The sequence below is a fragment of the Hemicordylus capensis genome, chromosome 16 (assembly GCF_027244095.1).
Source record: "Hemicordylus capensis ecotype Gifberg chromosome 16, rHemCap1.1.pri, whole genome shotgun sequence".
Lineage (NCBI taxonomy): Eukaryota > Metazoa > Chordata > Lepidosauria > Squamata > Cordylidae > Hemicordylus > Hemicordylus capensis.
Window position 1 is genome coordinate 16650631 of NC_069672.1, and position 14285 is coordinate 16664915.

A 14285-nucleotide genomic window follows, 5' to 3' on the forward strand; every position below is an offset into this window, starting at 1 on the left:
TGGGGCTCCCGAGAGCCCGGCTTCCAAACCATTTCTGCCAGAAGGGAAACTTGGGGTGCATTTGGTCTGACCTGGAGTGCCCCACACAGAGATGCAGCATCGTTGGCTGGCTCCAAGGAGGCTGGCCGTGGGGTCTCTGCAGGAGTTCCTGCGCTCTGCTTTTTCTCCTCCTCTTTAAGCAGAAGGCGACTCACTCAGGAACTCCAGGATGAGTTTCTGGGAAGATGGCTCTTGATTCTTCCATTTTTGAAAAGTCTCTTCTTCTCCCCCCGTTCAGGCATGTGGATGGGATGTGCCTCCAAATTTAATTTGGGAGTGAGGTTTGTGCACGGGCGCTTCAGCGACCAGGAGTTGTTGGGGAGGAGGCTCTGCCTTGGAAAGGGGAGGCGTTAGGACCCAGGTGGGAGGGAGCAGTGGGACTTTTTGCCCTCTTGCAGCCAGGCAGAAGAGAGGCAGGCATTTGGACAGGAGAGAGACCTCCAGGCTGGTAAGAGGAGGGGAAGGGAAGGGGGTTCCTCGGGGAGCGTCGGGTGGAGATGGGGGGTTGCGTCTCTCTGCGGCACCAAAACTTCACCAGCACGTAGAAATGTCCACAATCCTTTCGCAAAACGCAGAGTTGGGTCCACCTCATCCGATGAACACTAAACTTAAAGGGCAGGGGCAGGGTGGGGGCCGACGTGCAAATAAATGTCCTTTCCGAATGCCAATTCCGATCTATGGCCCTTAAAGGAGCTTCTTGGTGAACTTTTTAGCACAACCCCGCAAAGAGCTGCAATGGCCAGAAGGATGAGCCACTCCAGTTCCTTCGGGTCTCTTGCACCAACCACAAAGGACAGTTTCCAGCGGGCAGCAGAAGTTCCAACAGGCAGGGGGGAGAGAGAGGGATGCGTCCCAGGCCGGTGTGTGGGGCGCCTGCCTGGCCCACTCGGATGGAGTCCAGCGAGGAGCCCGAGGAGTCGGCTGGCTGGCTGGGGGGGAGGCTGCTTCCTGATGTCTGGAATGCTGCTGGCGGGGGCGGCGAGGGGGGGGAGTGAGGAAGGGGCTCCGCTTTCTTTTTTCTTGGAAGTTGGTTCTGTGGACGCCTCGAGGAGAAAGAACAGTCTGTCTGTTGGGGGCGGGGAGGGGGGTGCGGAGGAGAAGGCCCGGCCAAGGTCTGCACTAGAGTGTGTACCCTCGAGGTTGGAGCCCCCCGAAAAAACCCTGGCAGCCCCTGGCTGGTGCAGGCGGTGGAAGGGGCAGGGGGGGGTCCTCTCTTTTGTTCTCTCCTCTTGGCAGCAGAGGAGGAGGAGGAGGAGGAGGAGGAGGAAGGGGGCGCCTGCTAGAAGGTGGGGTTTCAGGAAACCATCGGGCCGTCTCTGCTCTCGGAGCTGGCTGATTGTTCCCAGATGTGCGCCCGGCGAAGCACATCTGGTTTCTCTGGAGCGCGACCCTCCTGCGTCTCCCTCTTTGACCGTCCTGGGAAACTTGGGCTGCTAAAGCCATCGCCAAATGGCCCACCTTTGCTGGGCTTGCTCTTGGGGGGGGTGTGTGGCTAGAGTGGCGGGGGCAAAGCTCGGCCTCCGCATCTCATGGCAGTGCTTCTGGCACTCTCTGAGAGTACCTCTGCCCATGCACAGAGCGTGTTTCCTCTCGCCTTTTCCTTGGAAAAGAGGGGATGTGATTGCACCTACCTGGAAATCTGAACGTTGGGGCCTAAACCCAGAAGTGTGGAAGCTGGCTGGTGTTCCTAGGGGCTAGACGGGGAAAGCCCTCTAGCCATGGTCAGAGATGCCCTCGAGGCTGCTTCCCTCATTATCTTTTTAATCCTTTGCGTGATTGGACATGCAGCCAAGAGCCTGTGAGCTCCTGAGCAGCTGATGGCAGAGCTGGTGTTTCATCTGAAATAGCCTCAAAATAACGCAAGCTGGGGGAATTGCAAAGAGCCCAGGAGGGACCCTTCAAGAGCTTCTCTCAGAGGCTGCCTTTCTGAAATCTCTGGGCTCAGCTCTTTGGGACCTGTGAAGCCCACTCAACGAGAGTGCCTCTGAGTGCGTGTAGGGTGCAGATCCAGGCAAGAGTCTGAGGTTGTGCCTCCAGGCCAGCCTGAGCGCCAACACCCCTAAGCCCTGAGCTGGAGGAAGAGGAGACGTCCTCTGTCTGTTCGGCCGATGCCACTTTCCCTGATACAGAAGCCCCCTGTACGATGATGGGTCATTCTGGGCCACTCTTAGCATGAGATGGTTTCTGCAGAGGGCGGGGAAGGCTCTCCAGGAAACTCTCCTCAAATATGAAGCAGGATCCGCTCCAGACTGCTTGGGGAGAAGCCGCTTTGCTGGACGCAGTTGGCATCCTTTGCGAGGAGCGTGTTGGCCGTGGGAGGGCCATGAAGCAGCCAGCCAGCCAGAGGCGGGACCGGAGGGGGGGCACTGCCCTCCCAGAGACCACTAGCTAAGGCCCCCCCCCCATTGCTGGACGGGAAAAGGAGACTGCAGCCCTCGGCTGCCTCACCTGCCGGTTAGCTCCATCAAAGCCAAGAGGATTTGAAGAAGGAAGACTGCACGGGTGCAAGTTCTGCTGCTGCTCTTGCTCTTGGAAACACTCTCCAGGCCCGGCCATCTTTCTCTGGGGACGGCTGCTGCAGCCAGCAGAGAGACCCTTCCTCCTCCTCTTCCTCCTCCCCCCCCCAGCCTTGCTCAGTTGAGGAATCTGGGGTTTTCAGGCTGTAGGTATGTCTTAAATGATGTTTGTATGTATGTTCTTTCAACTAGTTGTATACCGCCCAGAGCCTCGGGATGGGCTGGCTTATCCATGTAATAAATAAATGAATGGGTGACTGACTGAAAGCTCTGCAGCTGTTGGACTACAGTGCCCATCACCCCCATGACATTTGTGGCAGGGGATGATGGGGACTGTAGTCCAACAGCCCGGGAGAGCCTCACACCAGCTTCAGCAGAACGCAAGGCTAAAGCCAGCTTCACGGCAGCCCATCGGGGAGAGACGGTGTCTGTGTTGTGTTTTCCATTATGTTGTTGATATTCACAGTCAACGGGGCAGTGAGAATTTGGCAGCTTCGTGCCAGCAGCCCATACATTCACACATACACACACACACACACACACACACACACACACACACACACACACACACACGGCCTCCTTCCCACCCCTCGGAAAGCCCCGGAGGGGTTCCTCCTCCACACGGCTCTGCAGAGTCTGCAAAAGAAATGGGGAAACTTGGGGATGGGGAACAGACCGCAGGTTCTAGTCCAGGGAGATTTTGCTGGGGGGTGCTGACAACAGCACACCATCCTAAAGTACATTTCTGGCACAAACAGCAGAGTCCGTTTTAGGCCTTTCCCTGCCATAGCAAAGAGTGCTTCTTGCCTTCAGAAAGACACTTCAACAGAAGCCACATCAGTGGCCTTTCTGGAAGTAGGCTTTGGTGATCGGAGAGCTGGTCTGGTGGTAGCAAGCATCAGCTGTCCCCTTTGCTAAGCAGGGTCCACCCTGGTTGCATATGAAAGGGAGACCAGAAGTGTGAGCCCTGGAAGAGATTCCTCTTAGGGGATGGAGCCGCTGTGGGAAGAGCATCTAGGTTCCAAGTCCCCTCCCTGGCAGCATCTCCAAGAAAGGGCTCCTGCCTGCAACTTTGGAGAAGATGCTGCCAGTCTGTGTGGACAATACTGAGCTAGAGAGACCAGGGCTCTGACTCAGCATGTGGCAGCTTCCTATCTGCCGATGGTTTGTCAGACCACCTTGCCTCATCCATGTCCTGTTAAAACATGCTGGAGGTTTACAGGGTTGTTTTCGTTTTGTGTGTGAAACCAAGATCACTTATTATCCTTAAGATAATAAGGATAGTCTTATTTGTAAGATAAACACTTGAAATTTCAATTCATGTTTGAAAACAAAAACAACAAAACAAAACCCTGCCCAACTGCAGTTTTGCCTCTTGCATCTTTTTTTTTTTTTTTAATCGGGAGAGCCTTGCCTGGATCCTCACAGTGACGCACATACTAGGAACACAGGAAGCTGCCCTACACTGAGTCAGACCCTGGGTCCATCTCGCTCAGTATTGTCTTCCCAGACTGGAAGCGGCTTCTCCAAGGTTGCAGGCAGGAGTCTCTCTCAGCCCTATCTTGGAGATGCTACCAGGGAGGGAACTTGGAACCTAGATGCTCTTCCCAGAGCGGCTCCATCCCTTAAGGGGAATCTCTTCCAGTGCTCACACTTCTAGTCTCCCATTCAAATGCAAACCAGGGCGGACCCTGCTTAGCTAAGGAGGCAAGGCATGCTTGCGACCACAAGACCAGCTCTCCTCTCCTGAGCCAGGACTCTCCAGTAAGAGGAGAAATCAGGCTACCAGCACTTGCCCACTAACTGCACCAGTGCAGCAAGAAAGCGGCAATGTTTAACTGCCTCCCTTGCCCCAGGAGGCCCTCTGTGCCACTTGAAAACATGTCCCTGAGGGCCCCACAGCCCTCAGGGATATATTTCCAGGTGGCACAGAGGGCTTCCTGGGGAAAGGGAGGCTGGTCAGCATTGCCACTTCCCGGGTTGGCTGCTCTCTTATTTCCCCAGCCTTGCTCCGTACAACAGCCCTCTAGTCATGCACATGTCCTTCCTTGCGGCTCCATGCAGGCATCTCTCTTGCTCCTCCAGCCTGCCTCCAATTCATCCAGCTTCCTCTGGAGCAGCTGCGTGCCCAGCTTTGCCCCGGACCCAAAATGAGGACCGTGTGCCGCCTCCTCCTCCTCCTCCTCTCTGTGCCAGGTGAGTGGAAACCTTTTCTGCGTCCTGCCTTGAGCTGTACTTCTGGGCAGGCTGACATCTTACTGCAACAGGAGACCTCAAGGCTATGAAGTTTCGATGGGGGTTATCCAGAAGGTAGAGGTCTCTGTCTCCTCTTTTTCTCCTCCTCCTCCTCTCTTGGATATCGTTTTGCTCATCTAAAGAAGTTCAAGCTTTACAAACACATGACTCTTGCTGGGCGAATTCCGTAGCCCAAATCTTTTGGACCAGGCCAATGCCCCGGCCGCTCTCGGAGACCCCTTTCCTGCTCCCCATGGGAAACGCTGGCTGAGGTCTCCGTGTCTTTCTCCACCGACAGGGCTGATGGTCCAGGGCCAGTACGACATTGACGACCCCTCCTACCACGACACACCGTATGGCCCTTACGAAATAGGCAAGTACCTCGCATTGGTGTCTGTTGCCATTTTTTAAAAGCGGCACAACGGCAGCCTTGAAACCCTTTTATTGGGGACTGTGTCGGTGTTGATGTTCTTAGTCCAGAACTATTTCCCCAGCCAAGCAAGGGACTCCCTGCTTCTCCCCCGTTGCTTGAACCCTCTTTTCTGTTTTCCAGAAAGCCAAGCCTACTACGATTATGCCGGCAACGGTGAGTCCACCTCCTCTTTTCCCCACTGCTGCAGTGGAGTCAGGGCCGACCCTCGGGTTCCCCTTGGCGCCCTCGGGGAAGCTTGACCAGCACCCCCCACCAACAGCTCTCTGATAAGGGCCGCGCCCCGGCTTTAATTCGAACCGTGCAGGCTGCTGGTGCACAAAGCTGGATGACCAGCAAATGTCCAGCCCACGCTGGTTTGCGGATCCAGGGGGAGAAAGGATAGGGGAGCAAGGGGCAGGATTGCACCTTACCTCCTCACCCCACTGTGAGCCCTTCAGGGGGGCAGTACAAGAGGGAGGGAGAGATCAATGGGTCGAGCTCTAGTCGGGCACAGCTGAGGTGCTCCACCCCCTACAAAGAAATTGGTGTCCAAGAGGTCTGCCTAGTGGACGGCTGGCCCCGGGTGAAGTGACGGACGTCTAGCACCCCAACAGCACAGTGTGAATCGAACCCTCGGTGTGGGGTTGGGGTGGAGGCTCGGAGTGACTGAAGGCAAGCAGCCCCTTTTCTGCCCCAGACATCACCCCACGGACCCCCGAGGAGCAGTATCAGTACCAGTCCCAGCAGCAGAACCAACAGGAAGTGATCCGCGCCCCGACCGCCGGTGAGTCCTGCCTTGCTTTGGGTCGGACGCCTCTTGCTCTAGAAGGTGGATTCCCGGGACGGGAGGGACCCGGAGGGTGGAGAAACCCTGTCTGTGTGGCACTGCCCTTCTGGCCTGAGCCTGCCCTCCAGGCCTCAAGGGCCCCGCTTTGCCTCGTAGCTTCGACCGAGGTTCCCTGGGTGCTTCTCCTCCCTTGATGCCCAAAGACCGGGGCTTCCCCGTCTTGGCATCTCTGGGACACGTTCAGCGTGGCAAGGAGGATTCCAGTTGGCTATGCTTGAAAGAGGAGGAGTCGGAGGAGTCAAGTTTTCCCGTGTGGGTCACCCACCGTCAATGTCCCCTCTAACAGGGATCCCCAGCTGTTGTTGGCTACAACTCCCAGAATCCCCAGCTGCAGTGGCTTTTGCTTGGGGGTGATGGGATCTGTAGTCCACGTCATCTGGGAATCCCTGTTAGAAGGAACACCGTGCACCATTTGCTTCAGGTGTGCAGCTAGTTGTACTGTTCGTGCAATCACAGCTTGTGATATCCGGTGTGGCGCCCGTCAGGTGCCAGTTCTCCTGTGCCTGCAGCTACAAGGAGTGGATCAATCCCAAACCCACGTGGCCAAAAGGGAGGGGCAGGCCCCACAGAATCAGCCGGCGCCACCTCCCCTGGAAGAATTATTCGCCCCCCTCTCTCTCCACCACCCCAGAATTCCCTTCCATGCCAGCCTCGCTGTGTCCCAACGTGTCTTCCTTTCCCACTTCTCTTCCAGACATCCCCGAAACAGAACCCACAGAGCCAGGGCCGCTTGGTAAGAAGCACAGCTGGATACGTGTCTCTAAAATGTGGGGATTCCTTAGTAACGCTAATGAGCAGGCACTTGATTCAAAGTGCTGGATGTTCAGCCTGCAAAACGGTTGAAGACGAAGACGCTTCATCTTGGGCGGATGTCTCTGAAGCACATTAGGGAGCTGCCTTATACTGAGTCAGACCCTTGGTCCACCAGCTCAGTGTTGTCTGCACAGGCTGGCAGCGTCTCTCCAAGGTTTCAGGCAGGGCAAGAATCTCTCCCAGCCCTTCCTGGAGCTGCTGCTGCAGGGATCTCTTACAAACAAAGCGGGGACTCTTAATCTCCTGGTAACTGAAATCTCTTTAAAGTTTTTAAAAGAGCAAAAGTTTGAGACTGAAATGTGATGGTGAGTTTTGCATCTGGTATTGCTGCCGACTGGATCATCCTACTGATAGAGCAATGCCCTGATACAAATCCACTGCAGGGTTGGGAAAAGGCGCAGAGAAGGCAATCAAAATGATCCGGGGCCTGGAGTGACGCTTTCCTTTGAGAAAAGACTACAATCTCTTTGGGCTGTTTTGGCTTAGAAAGGAGGAGGGTAAGGACGGGGGGCGGGGGACACACGACATGGTAGAGGTATATTAAATTATTATGCACGGCATGAACAGAGAGAGAATTTTCTCCCTCTCTCATAACATTAGAAACCAGGGTCATCTGTTGACACTAAATGCTGGGAGATTCAAGACAGACAAAAGGAAGGGCTTCCTGACACAATGTGTAGTTAAACTATGGAACTCACTGCCACTTGATGTGGCGATGGCCACCAACCTAGACAGTTTTTTTAAAAAGGATCAGGCAAATTCATGGAGGACAAGGCTATCACTGTGGAGAGCGGCACGATTCCATCAGGACCAGAGGGGACATGATGCCCCTGAACTAGCTAGGGAGTGCCAGCGGGAGGGGCCAGTTGTCGTCTTTGTCTTGTGGGCCCCGCCCGGGCAAGATGCTGGACCGGATGGGCCTTGGCCTAATCCAGCAGCATTTCTCTTCTGTCCTGCCGTGGGTATGCACCCAGATCCAGGGCTGATTCTTGGCTTGGGGCTAAGATGGGGAAGGGGGGATTTGCCTTTTGCCACTCCTGGCTTGTGACTGACACACACACACAACACAAAACAACACACACGATCCCAGTCCCACCGTGGGTCCTCCTGCTTCTTGCCTTTCTTTTCCAGACTGCCAAGAGGAGCAATATCCCTGCACCAGACTCTACTCGGTCCACAAACCTTGCAAGCAGTGTCTGAACGAGATTTGCTTTTACAGGTGAGCAGACGGGGCCCCTTTCTGTCCGGCTGGGTCCTGGGGCTGTCGAGGGGTATACAATGATGCATCGCATGGATAAATGGGAGGGGGTGGGGACATTTTTCAACTTTGTGCCTAACACTAGAGCTGTGAGTCGCCCAGTGAAATTGGCGGCCCCAGGTTCAGGACTGCCGACAAAATGAACCCCTCTTTCGCACAAAGCATGATTAATTGGTGGAACTCCTGGGCACAAGATGTGGTGGCGGCCGCTATCTTAGTTGGCTTTAGAAAGGGATTAGGCAGATTTGAAGCTGCAGTCCTAGGACACTTTCCTGGGAATGACTTCCACTGAGCGCAGTGGGGCTTACTTCCAAGCAGCCATGCTTAGGATTGTGCTGCTGCAAGTCTGCTGTTAGCCACAGGGCTAAATAGAGCCTCCATGTTCAGAAGCAGTATACCAGCGCCAGTTGCAGGAGGGGGCTCTTGCCCTCACACCCTGCCTGTGGGCTTCCCAGAGGCACCTCTCTCTCCATAATACCACAAATTAATAAGTTAAGCCAGTCCTTTTATTATCCCCATGTTGGAGATGCAAAAGGATGAAATGGAAGGAGCATAGGCCTCCTCCCACATGACGAGGGTTTTTCCTTTCTCCCCTGTTCCCAGTCTCCGCCGGGTTTATGTCATCAACAAGGAGATCTGCATCCGTACAGTCTGCGCCCATGAAGAACTGCTCCGAGGTAGGCTTGTCCTTTGCACTCTGTGCATGCTTGGCGTGGTGTTGGTGTACTAAATAGTGTACTAAATATGTGCAGCGCCCGGTGGAGGGTCCTGCAAAGCTTGATCCCTAAACTTTTAAACATTTCAACCCTGTGGGAGAAGTGGAGAGCTGGCCGTGTGGTAGTGAGCATGAACTACCCCTTTGCAAAGCAGGGTCTGCCCTGATTTGCATTTCGATGGGAGACTACATGTGTGAGCACTGTAAGATCTGCCCCCTGGGGTCTGGGGGCCGTAGTTCAGTGATGGAGCATCTGCTTCACATGCTGGTTCAATCCCTGGCCACATTTCCAGGTAGGGCTGGGAGAGACTCCTGCCTGAAACCTTGGCGAAGCCGCTGCCAGTCAGAGCAGGCAATCCTGAGCTGGATGGTCTCAGCAGGCAGCTGTAAATGTCCGTCAGGAGCATCCTTAGCTCAGTGGCAGAGTGCTTCTTTGCATGCAGAAGGTCCCAGGTTCAGTCCCTGGCAGCATCTCCAGGTTGGGCTGGGAAAGACCCCTGAGCTTGAAACCCCGGAGAGGATGTCTACACGGGGCCAGCAGCCAGTGTGGACAGTATTGAGCCAGAGGGGCCAGTTTTTCCTACCGCTGCCTCGATGCTCTTCCCAGAGCGGCGGCTCCATCCCCTGAGGGGGGGGGGGGAATCTCTTCCAGTGCTCACACATCAAGTCTCCCATTCAGATGCAACCAGGGCGGACCCCGCTTAGCTAAGGGGACCAAGTCATGCTGGCTCCCACCAGGCCAGCTCTCCTCTTGCTCACTCACGCCTCCCCTTCCCCCCCCCTCCACCACTGCAGCCGACCTCTGCCGCGACAAATTCTCCAAGTGCGGCGTGATGGCAGTCAGTGGGCTCTGCCAGACTGTGGCCACCTCCTGCGTCAGAAGCTGCGGCGGCTGCTAAGACGGGACGCTGGAGCCCTGCCCGGAAACGCAACCCCCCCGCCGAAGAAGGAAGCCAAGTGCCCCAGCCACGGTGCCACGCCTGCCTGCCTGCCTGGCTGCCCCCTCCTGTCCTTGGAAGTCTCACCCCTGCGACGGAAAGCACAGGAGGCAGGCGGCTGCAAGCCAAGCTGTCGTCTTGTGCCCTCAGTAATCAAGTGTGTGCGTTTCAAGGGTGTATTACTCGAGTTTGTCTTGCAGAAGTCTCTGGCCGGAGGCCTTTGTCCTCTGCGCTGGCTTGTTTGTACATGTCGGGCCTGATGTATATTTGCAACTAGCCGGGTGTGTCCGGGGGGTGAGGAGTCCGCCTGGGTTTGGTTCCCCTTCACTGTGAACCAAGCAGGACAGGAGGCTCATGGCATTCCTTTCTGGAATCTCTTTCGGTGGGGGGGGGGGCGGCGGTTTAAATGCTTCACGGCACAGCCTCCTTTCCCCAGTAGCCCTTGCTGCCACTGGCAGTGCCAACAGCAGATGCTCCACTTTATAGCCACTTTCTGCCGGGCGCCCTCTTGAGTGCCCAGTTCTCCCCAGGGGAGTGTGGGCTTAAAAAACAGCCCCCCCCCATGAACAAACCTCTTGTTGTGGCTGGATGTACTCTCTGGCCATGATCCGCAGCCTTTCAAGTGGTTGACATCTTCGGGCAGGTAACGCACCTGGAAGGTAGACCCAGACTGCGGTGAGTGGCCGTTAGGCTAGCTAGCCAGAAATCGGGCAGCCTTTGGAATAGCATGTGCATATCCGTGGCATTTTATCCCAGCAAGAGAATCTGTTGTTTTGTCATTGTGTCTTTCCCTCCCGGTAAGTTGCAAGTCTTTTTGTTTTTTGTTTTTTTGTATAGATCATTTCTTGGTTGTTGTTTCTCCTTTTTCTACAAAAACATTTTGAAAAAAGAAATAAACCCAAAAGTTACAACTTCTTGTCTGTGAGTGTCTCTTTTACAAGGTGCTGCAAATTTCCGTGCCAGGAAATTTAGGACTGACAAAAGGAAGGAATTTCCCACACAGCACATATAATTAATCGATGGAATTCTTTGCCAGGGGATCTGGTGACGGCCACCAGTTTGGATGGTTTTCAAAGGGACCCATACACATTCATGGAGGCCAGGGCTACTAGTCTGGCGGGCAACAACAGCCGCTGAAAGGGGGCCTTCACAGGGTCCATCGCCTGTGTACAGGGGAACCGAAAAACAGGGCCTGCTGTGTGTGTCTCTGCTCCGTGGGGTGAGCTGATCTTGCACTTGGACTCTGCAAAGCAACTTTCGACTCTGCAAAGGCTGGTTTAGTCTTCCCTTCTTTGCCTCCTGCCCCCCTCGCGTCAGGGCTGGGGCTGTCCGTTTTTCACCATTGCTTAAAGCACTGCTGGTGAATTTGGACAATTTAGCTTGCCCAGGAGCAGTCTGCAAAACTGCTCCAGGGTGGGGCGTATGTGGTGGTACAGACTCTGGCCAGTCAGTGCTGTGCTGGGAGATTCAGCTGCCCCTTAGGGAGAAAGAGTCTTCTGAGCAGAACCCAGGGTGGGGGCTCCCAGAACATGCCCCCCCCACACACACACTCAGCATGTGCTTTGCCAGACTAGATGTGTCTTGGGTTTGATCTGCCAGGCCTGGCCTCGTGTTCCCGAGCAGATCCTCGTGTTTCAGAGTACTCTAGAACCCCAGCAGTCTAGAACTTGCAGCCAGCCTAGTCCCCACACCCTTGCTATCTCTAGGTTCAGAGGCCTCCAGATTCCACTTTCAGGGGAGTCACAGTGGAAGAGGGGGAGATCAGGCTGGCGGAGACGAGAGACAGGGCCTTTACAGTTGTGGCCCCGTGGCTCTGGAATTCCCTCCTAGAGGAGGGGGCATGCCTTCACCTCCTGCTTGTGGGGTAGACTAGGGAGGCCTTGGGCATGATCCAGCAGGGCTGTTCTTATGTCCTTATGATGAGAAATTCAACCCACCAGTTTTCACCACCCATTGAATTTGGAGTCCGAATGTTATAGTCAAACAAATTCAAAGCTTTCCTTGGAAATTACTTTGACTGGAATGCCTGCAGACATTCTGCAGAATATTGAAAATCCTATGTGAGTGTGTCCCCTTCCATTGCTGAACTCCTTAAGGGAGGAAATAATAAAGGGATTGAGAACAGGTAACAAACTCCTTTTAGCACACCTGAAGAGCAATGAATTAGGGGTGTGTGTGTGTGTGTGTGTGTGTGTGTGTGTGCACAGAAAGTTACTCACCTGCAAAAAAAAGGGGGGGGGGAGATGACAATTTTAAACCATGCCGTTTGACTGCAATTGTATGCATTCATTTGGTTACTAATTAATTTGCATGAACCAATACATTTTTAAAGAAAGGAATGGAAAAATATTTCCAATCCAGCAGAAAATGTTGCCTGGTGGAAGACCTCCGTACCTTTCATTGCTGAAAAGATCAGGCACAGAACACTTAACTTAACTTAACCGGAATGTCACAGCACTTTTTATAGAAATGTTACCCCCACCTGTGGAAAAGGAGCAGTTTTAGCTAACTCGCTCTCTAGGTACAGGTAGGAAAACAGACCAAGGAGGAGAAAGGGGAACCAACACACACACACACACACACACACACACACAATGGGTGCTAAAACAGACATTTAATCTGAGCTGCCTCCAGCGACCCTCTTCCAAATGTGAGGGGAGCATAGAGCAAAGTCCAAATATATTCACAATAATAATAATATAATACCAGCACTGTTATAAAAAATAGAAACTTTCTACATGTCTTGATTAATGTGTTACAGGAAGAACCAAAAAACAAGAGAGAGAGCGAAATAGACAAAGTATGTTAAAAAAGAATCTTGGTCACTTTCATGAACGGAAGAATGTCACGAGACGTGGTTTCCCAACGTCTCAAATGGAAAACATGGGCCTCTGCTCCTCCAGTCTTTCCCCAGCTTACATTCTTGCCCTGCTAGTGGTTTTTTGCAGTGGGTTTTAATAGGGAAAGAGCTCCATATAAAAGTATGGGTTGCTTTGTTGGGGAGGGGGCTACTCCTTGGGTCTTAAGAGGCAGGGAAAGGGGATGTCAAAGGAACACCCTTTCCTTCCTGTTGCCATGTAGCTTTGGGGTGCATCTGCAAACTGGGTCTTATTTTGGGGAAGGGTGCTGGATTTGGGTGATGGAGGCCCGCGCGTTCAAACAGATAGGAGTCTACCCCTGAACATTTGGGGTTTTTTGTCTTGGTGCTCACCACCATGGTCCTAGAAATTAGGGGACGGTGCAGGGAGGAAAACTCGAATATAAATTAATCTGGTAGACTCATCTTTCCACAGTGACAGCCAAAGGGATGGGCACACCAACACTGCATTTTCTTTCTAAAGTGTGTGATGGCAAACAGACAACACCAGTTTGTCACTGGTTGTCCAACAGATCAGCTAAACACAAACACCACACCCTGCCACCATGGCCCTCTCTCCCCTTCCCCCTCCAACCTTTCTAGGCATATTTTTACATCACGAACCCAGAAGCACGTTGGCAAATTCATGGCGAACTTGGCACGGGATCGCAGCCAGGGTTAATCTTCACCCGGGGTTTTAGGGGACCCTGCTTCTCCACTCCCTCGCTGGAAACAGGGCCATGGAAAGCAAAGCCGGAGGGCCCCCGTGTGTTCTGGAAACCATAGTGCTTGGAGGAGGCCGCCATGGAGGGAGGGGTCCACAGCCACAAAGCCCTCCCTAGTTGCCTGAGAGGATGGATGACGAGGTGAAGAGCGTCTGGCCCTTCCGTAGTTCCTGCTGCAGCTGCTCCTTGAGCGTGAGGATCTGTGGAAAAGGAGGAGGAGAGAGCCAGAGCCCTTCTATTGACTGACTGATTGATTGGGCACACTTCTACACCACCCCATATGCAAAAATCTCTGGGCGGTGTACAGTCTAACACACAACAATTGATATTAATATTAACAAGCCCGAGAATGCAGGTCTGTCTCAAGGGATGTAGTTTCCCATCCAAATGCAAATCAGGGTGGTGCCTGCTTAGCAAAGGGGACAATTTGTTGTTTTTATTGTTTTGTTGTAAACCGCCCAGAGACTTGTGTTTTGGGCGGCATACACCTGTGTTAAATAAATAAAATAAAAGATTCATGCCCGCTACCACAAGGCCAGCTCTCCGCCCTCCCTCCTCTGCACAGGGACATAGGAAGCTGCCATATACTGAGTCAGACCCTTGGTCCATCTAGCTCAGTATTGTCTACACAGACTGGCAGCGGCTTCTCCAAGGTTGCAGATGGGAGTCTCTCTCAGCCCGATCTTGGAGATGCTGCCAGGGAGGGAACTGGGAACCTTCTGCTCTTCCCAGAGCGGCTCCATCCCCTAAAGGGGAATCTCTTGCAGTGCTCACACAGCTAGTCTCCCATTCAAATGCAAACCAAGGTGGACCCTGCTTAGCTAAGGGGACCAGTCATGCTTGCTGCCACCAGACCGGCTCTCCTCTCCTCCACCCGCTGCCCGGCCAAGACATTCTGCACTATTACTACGCAGCTTGTGCACGGCAGAA

At 53.8% G+C, this 14285-nt stretch overlaps 2 protein-coding genes across 8 annotated transcripts in view; one reads left to right on the plus strand and one right to left on the minus strand.

The window, feature by feature from the left end:
- The first annotated feature begins 365 nt into the window (after positions 1 to 365).
- Positions 366 to 10687, plus strand: MFAP2 (microfibril associated protein 2). 2 transcript variants are annotated; one of them, XM_053281203.1, is made up of 9 exons: positions 366 to 487; positions 4641 to 4751; positions 5089 to 5167; positions 5348 to 5376; positions 5900 to 5986; positions 6744 to 6782; positions 7994 to 8081; positions 8724 to 8797; positions 9631 to 10687. In XM_053281203.1, the coding sequence occupies exons 2-9, from the start codon at positions 4706 to 4708 to the stop codon at positions 9732 to 9734; spliced, it is 546 nt and encodes a 181-aa protein (XP_053137178.1). In that variant the 5' UTR covers positions 366 to 487; positions 4641 to 4705; the 3' UTR covers positions 9735 to 10687. The 2 variants fall into 2 exon arrangements, with proteins under 2 accessions (XP_053137178.1, XP_053137175.1); XM_053281200.1 differs by lacking the exon at positions 5089 to 5167 and having other exon boundaries at positions 5344 to 5376.
- Positions 10688 to 12368: 1681 nt separating this feature from the next.
- The window catches only part of CROCC (ciliary rootlet coiled-coil, rootletin), a 37123-nt gene continuing 35206 nt past the window's right edge, over positions 12369 to 14285 (minus strand). For all 6 annotated transcript variants that reach the window (XM_053281266.1, XM_053281265.1, XM_053281264.1 and 3 more), the window contains exon 37: positions 12369 to 13555. In XM_053281266.1, coding sequence (XP_053137241.1) covers positions 13469 to 13555 — 87 coding nt within the window. In that variant the 3' untranslated portion in view covers positions 12369 to 13468. The remainder of the gene's footprint in view (positions 13556 to 14285) is intronic.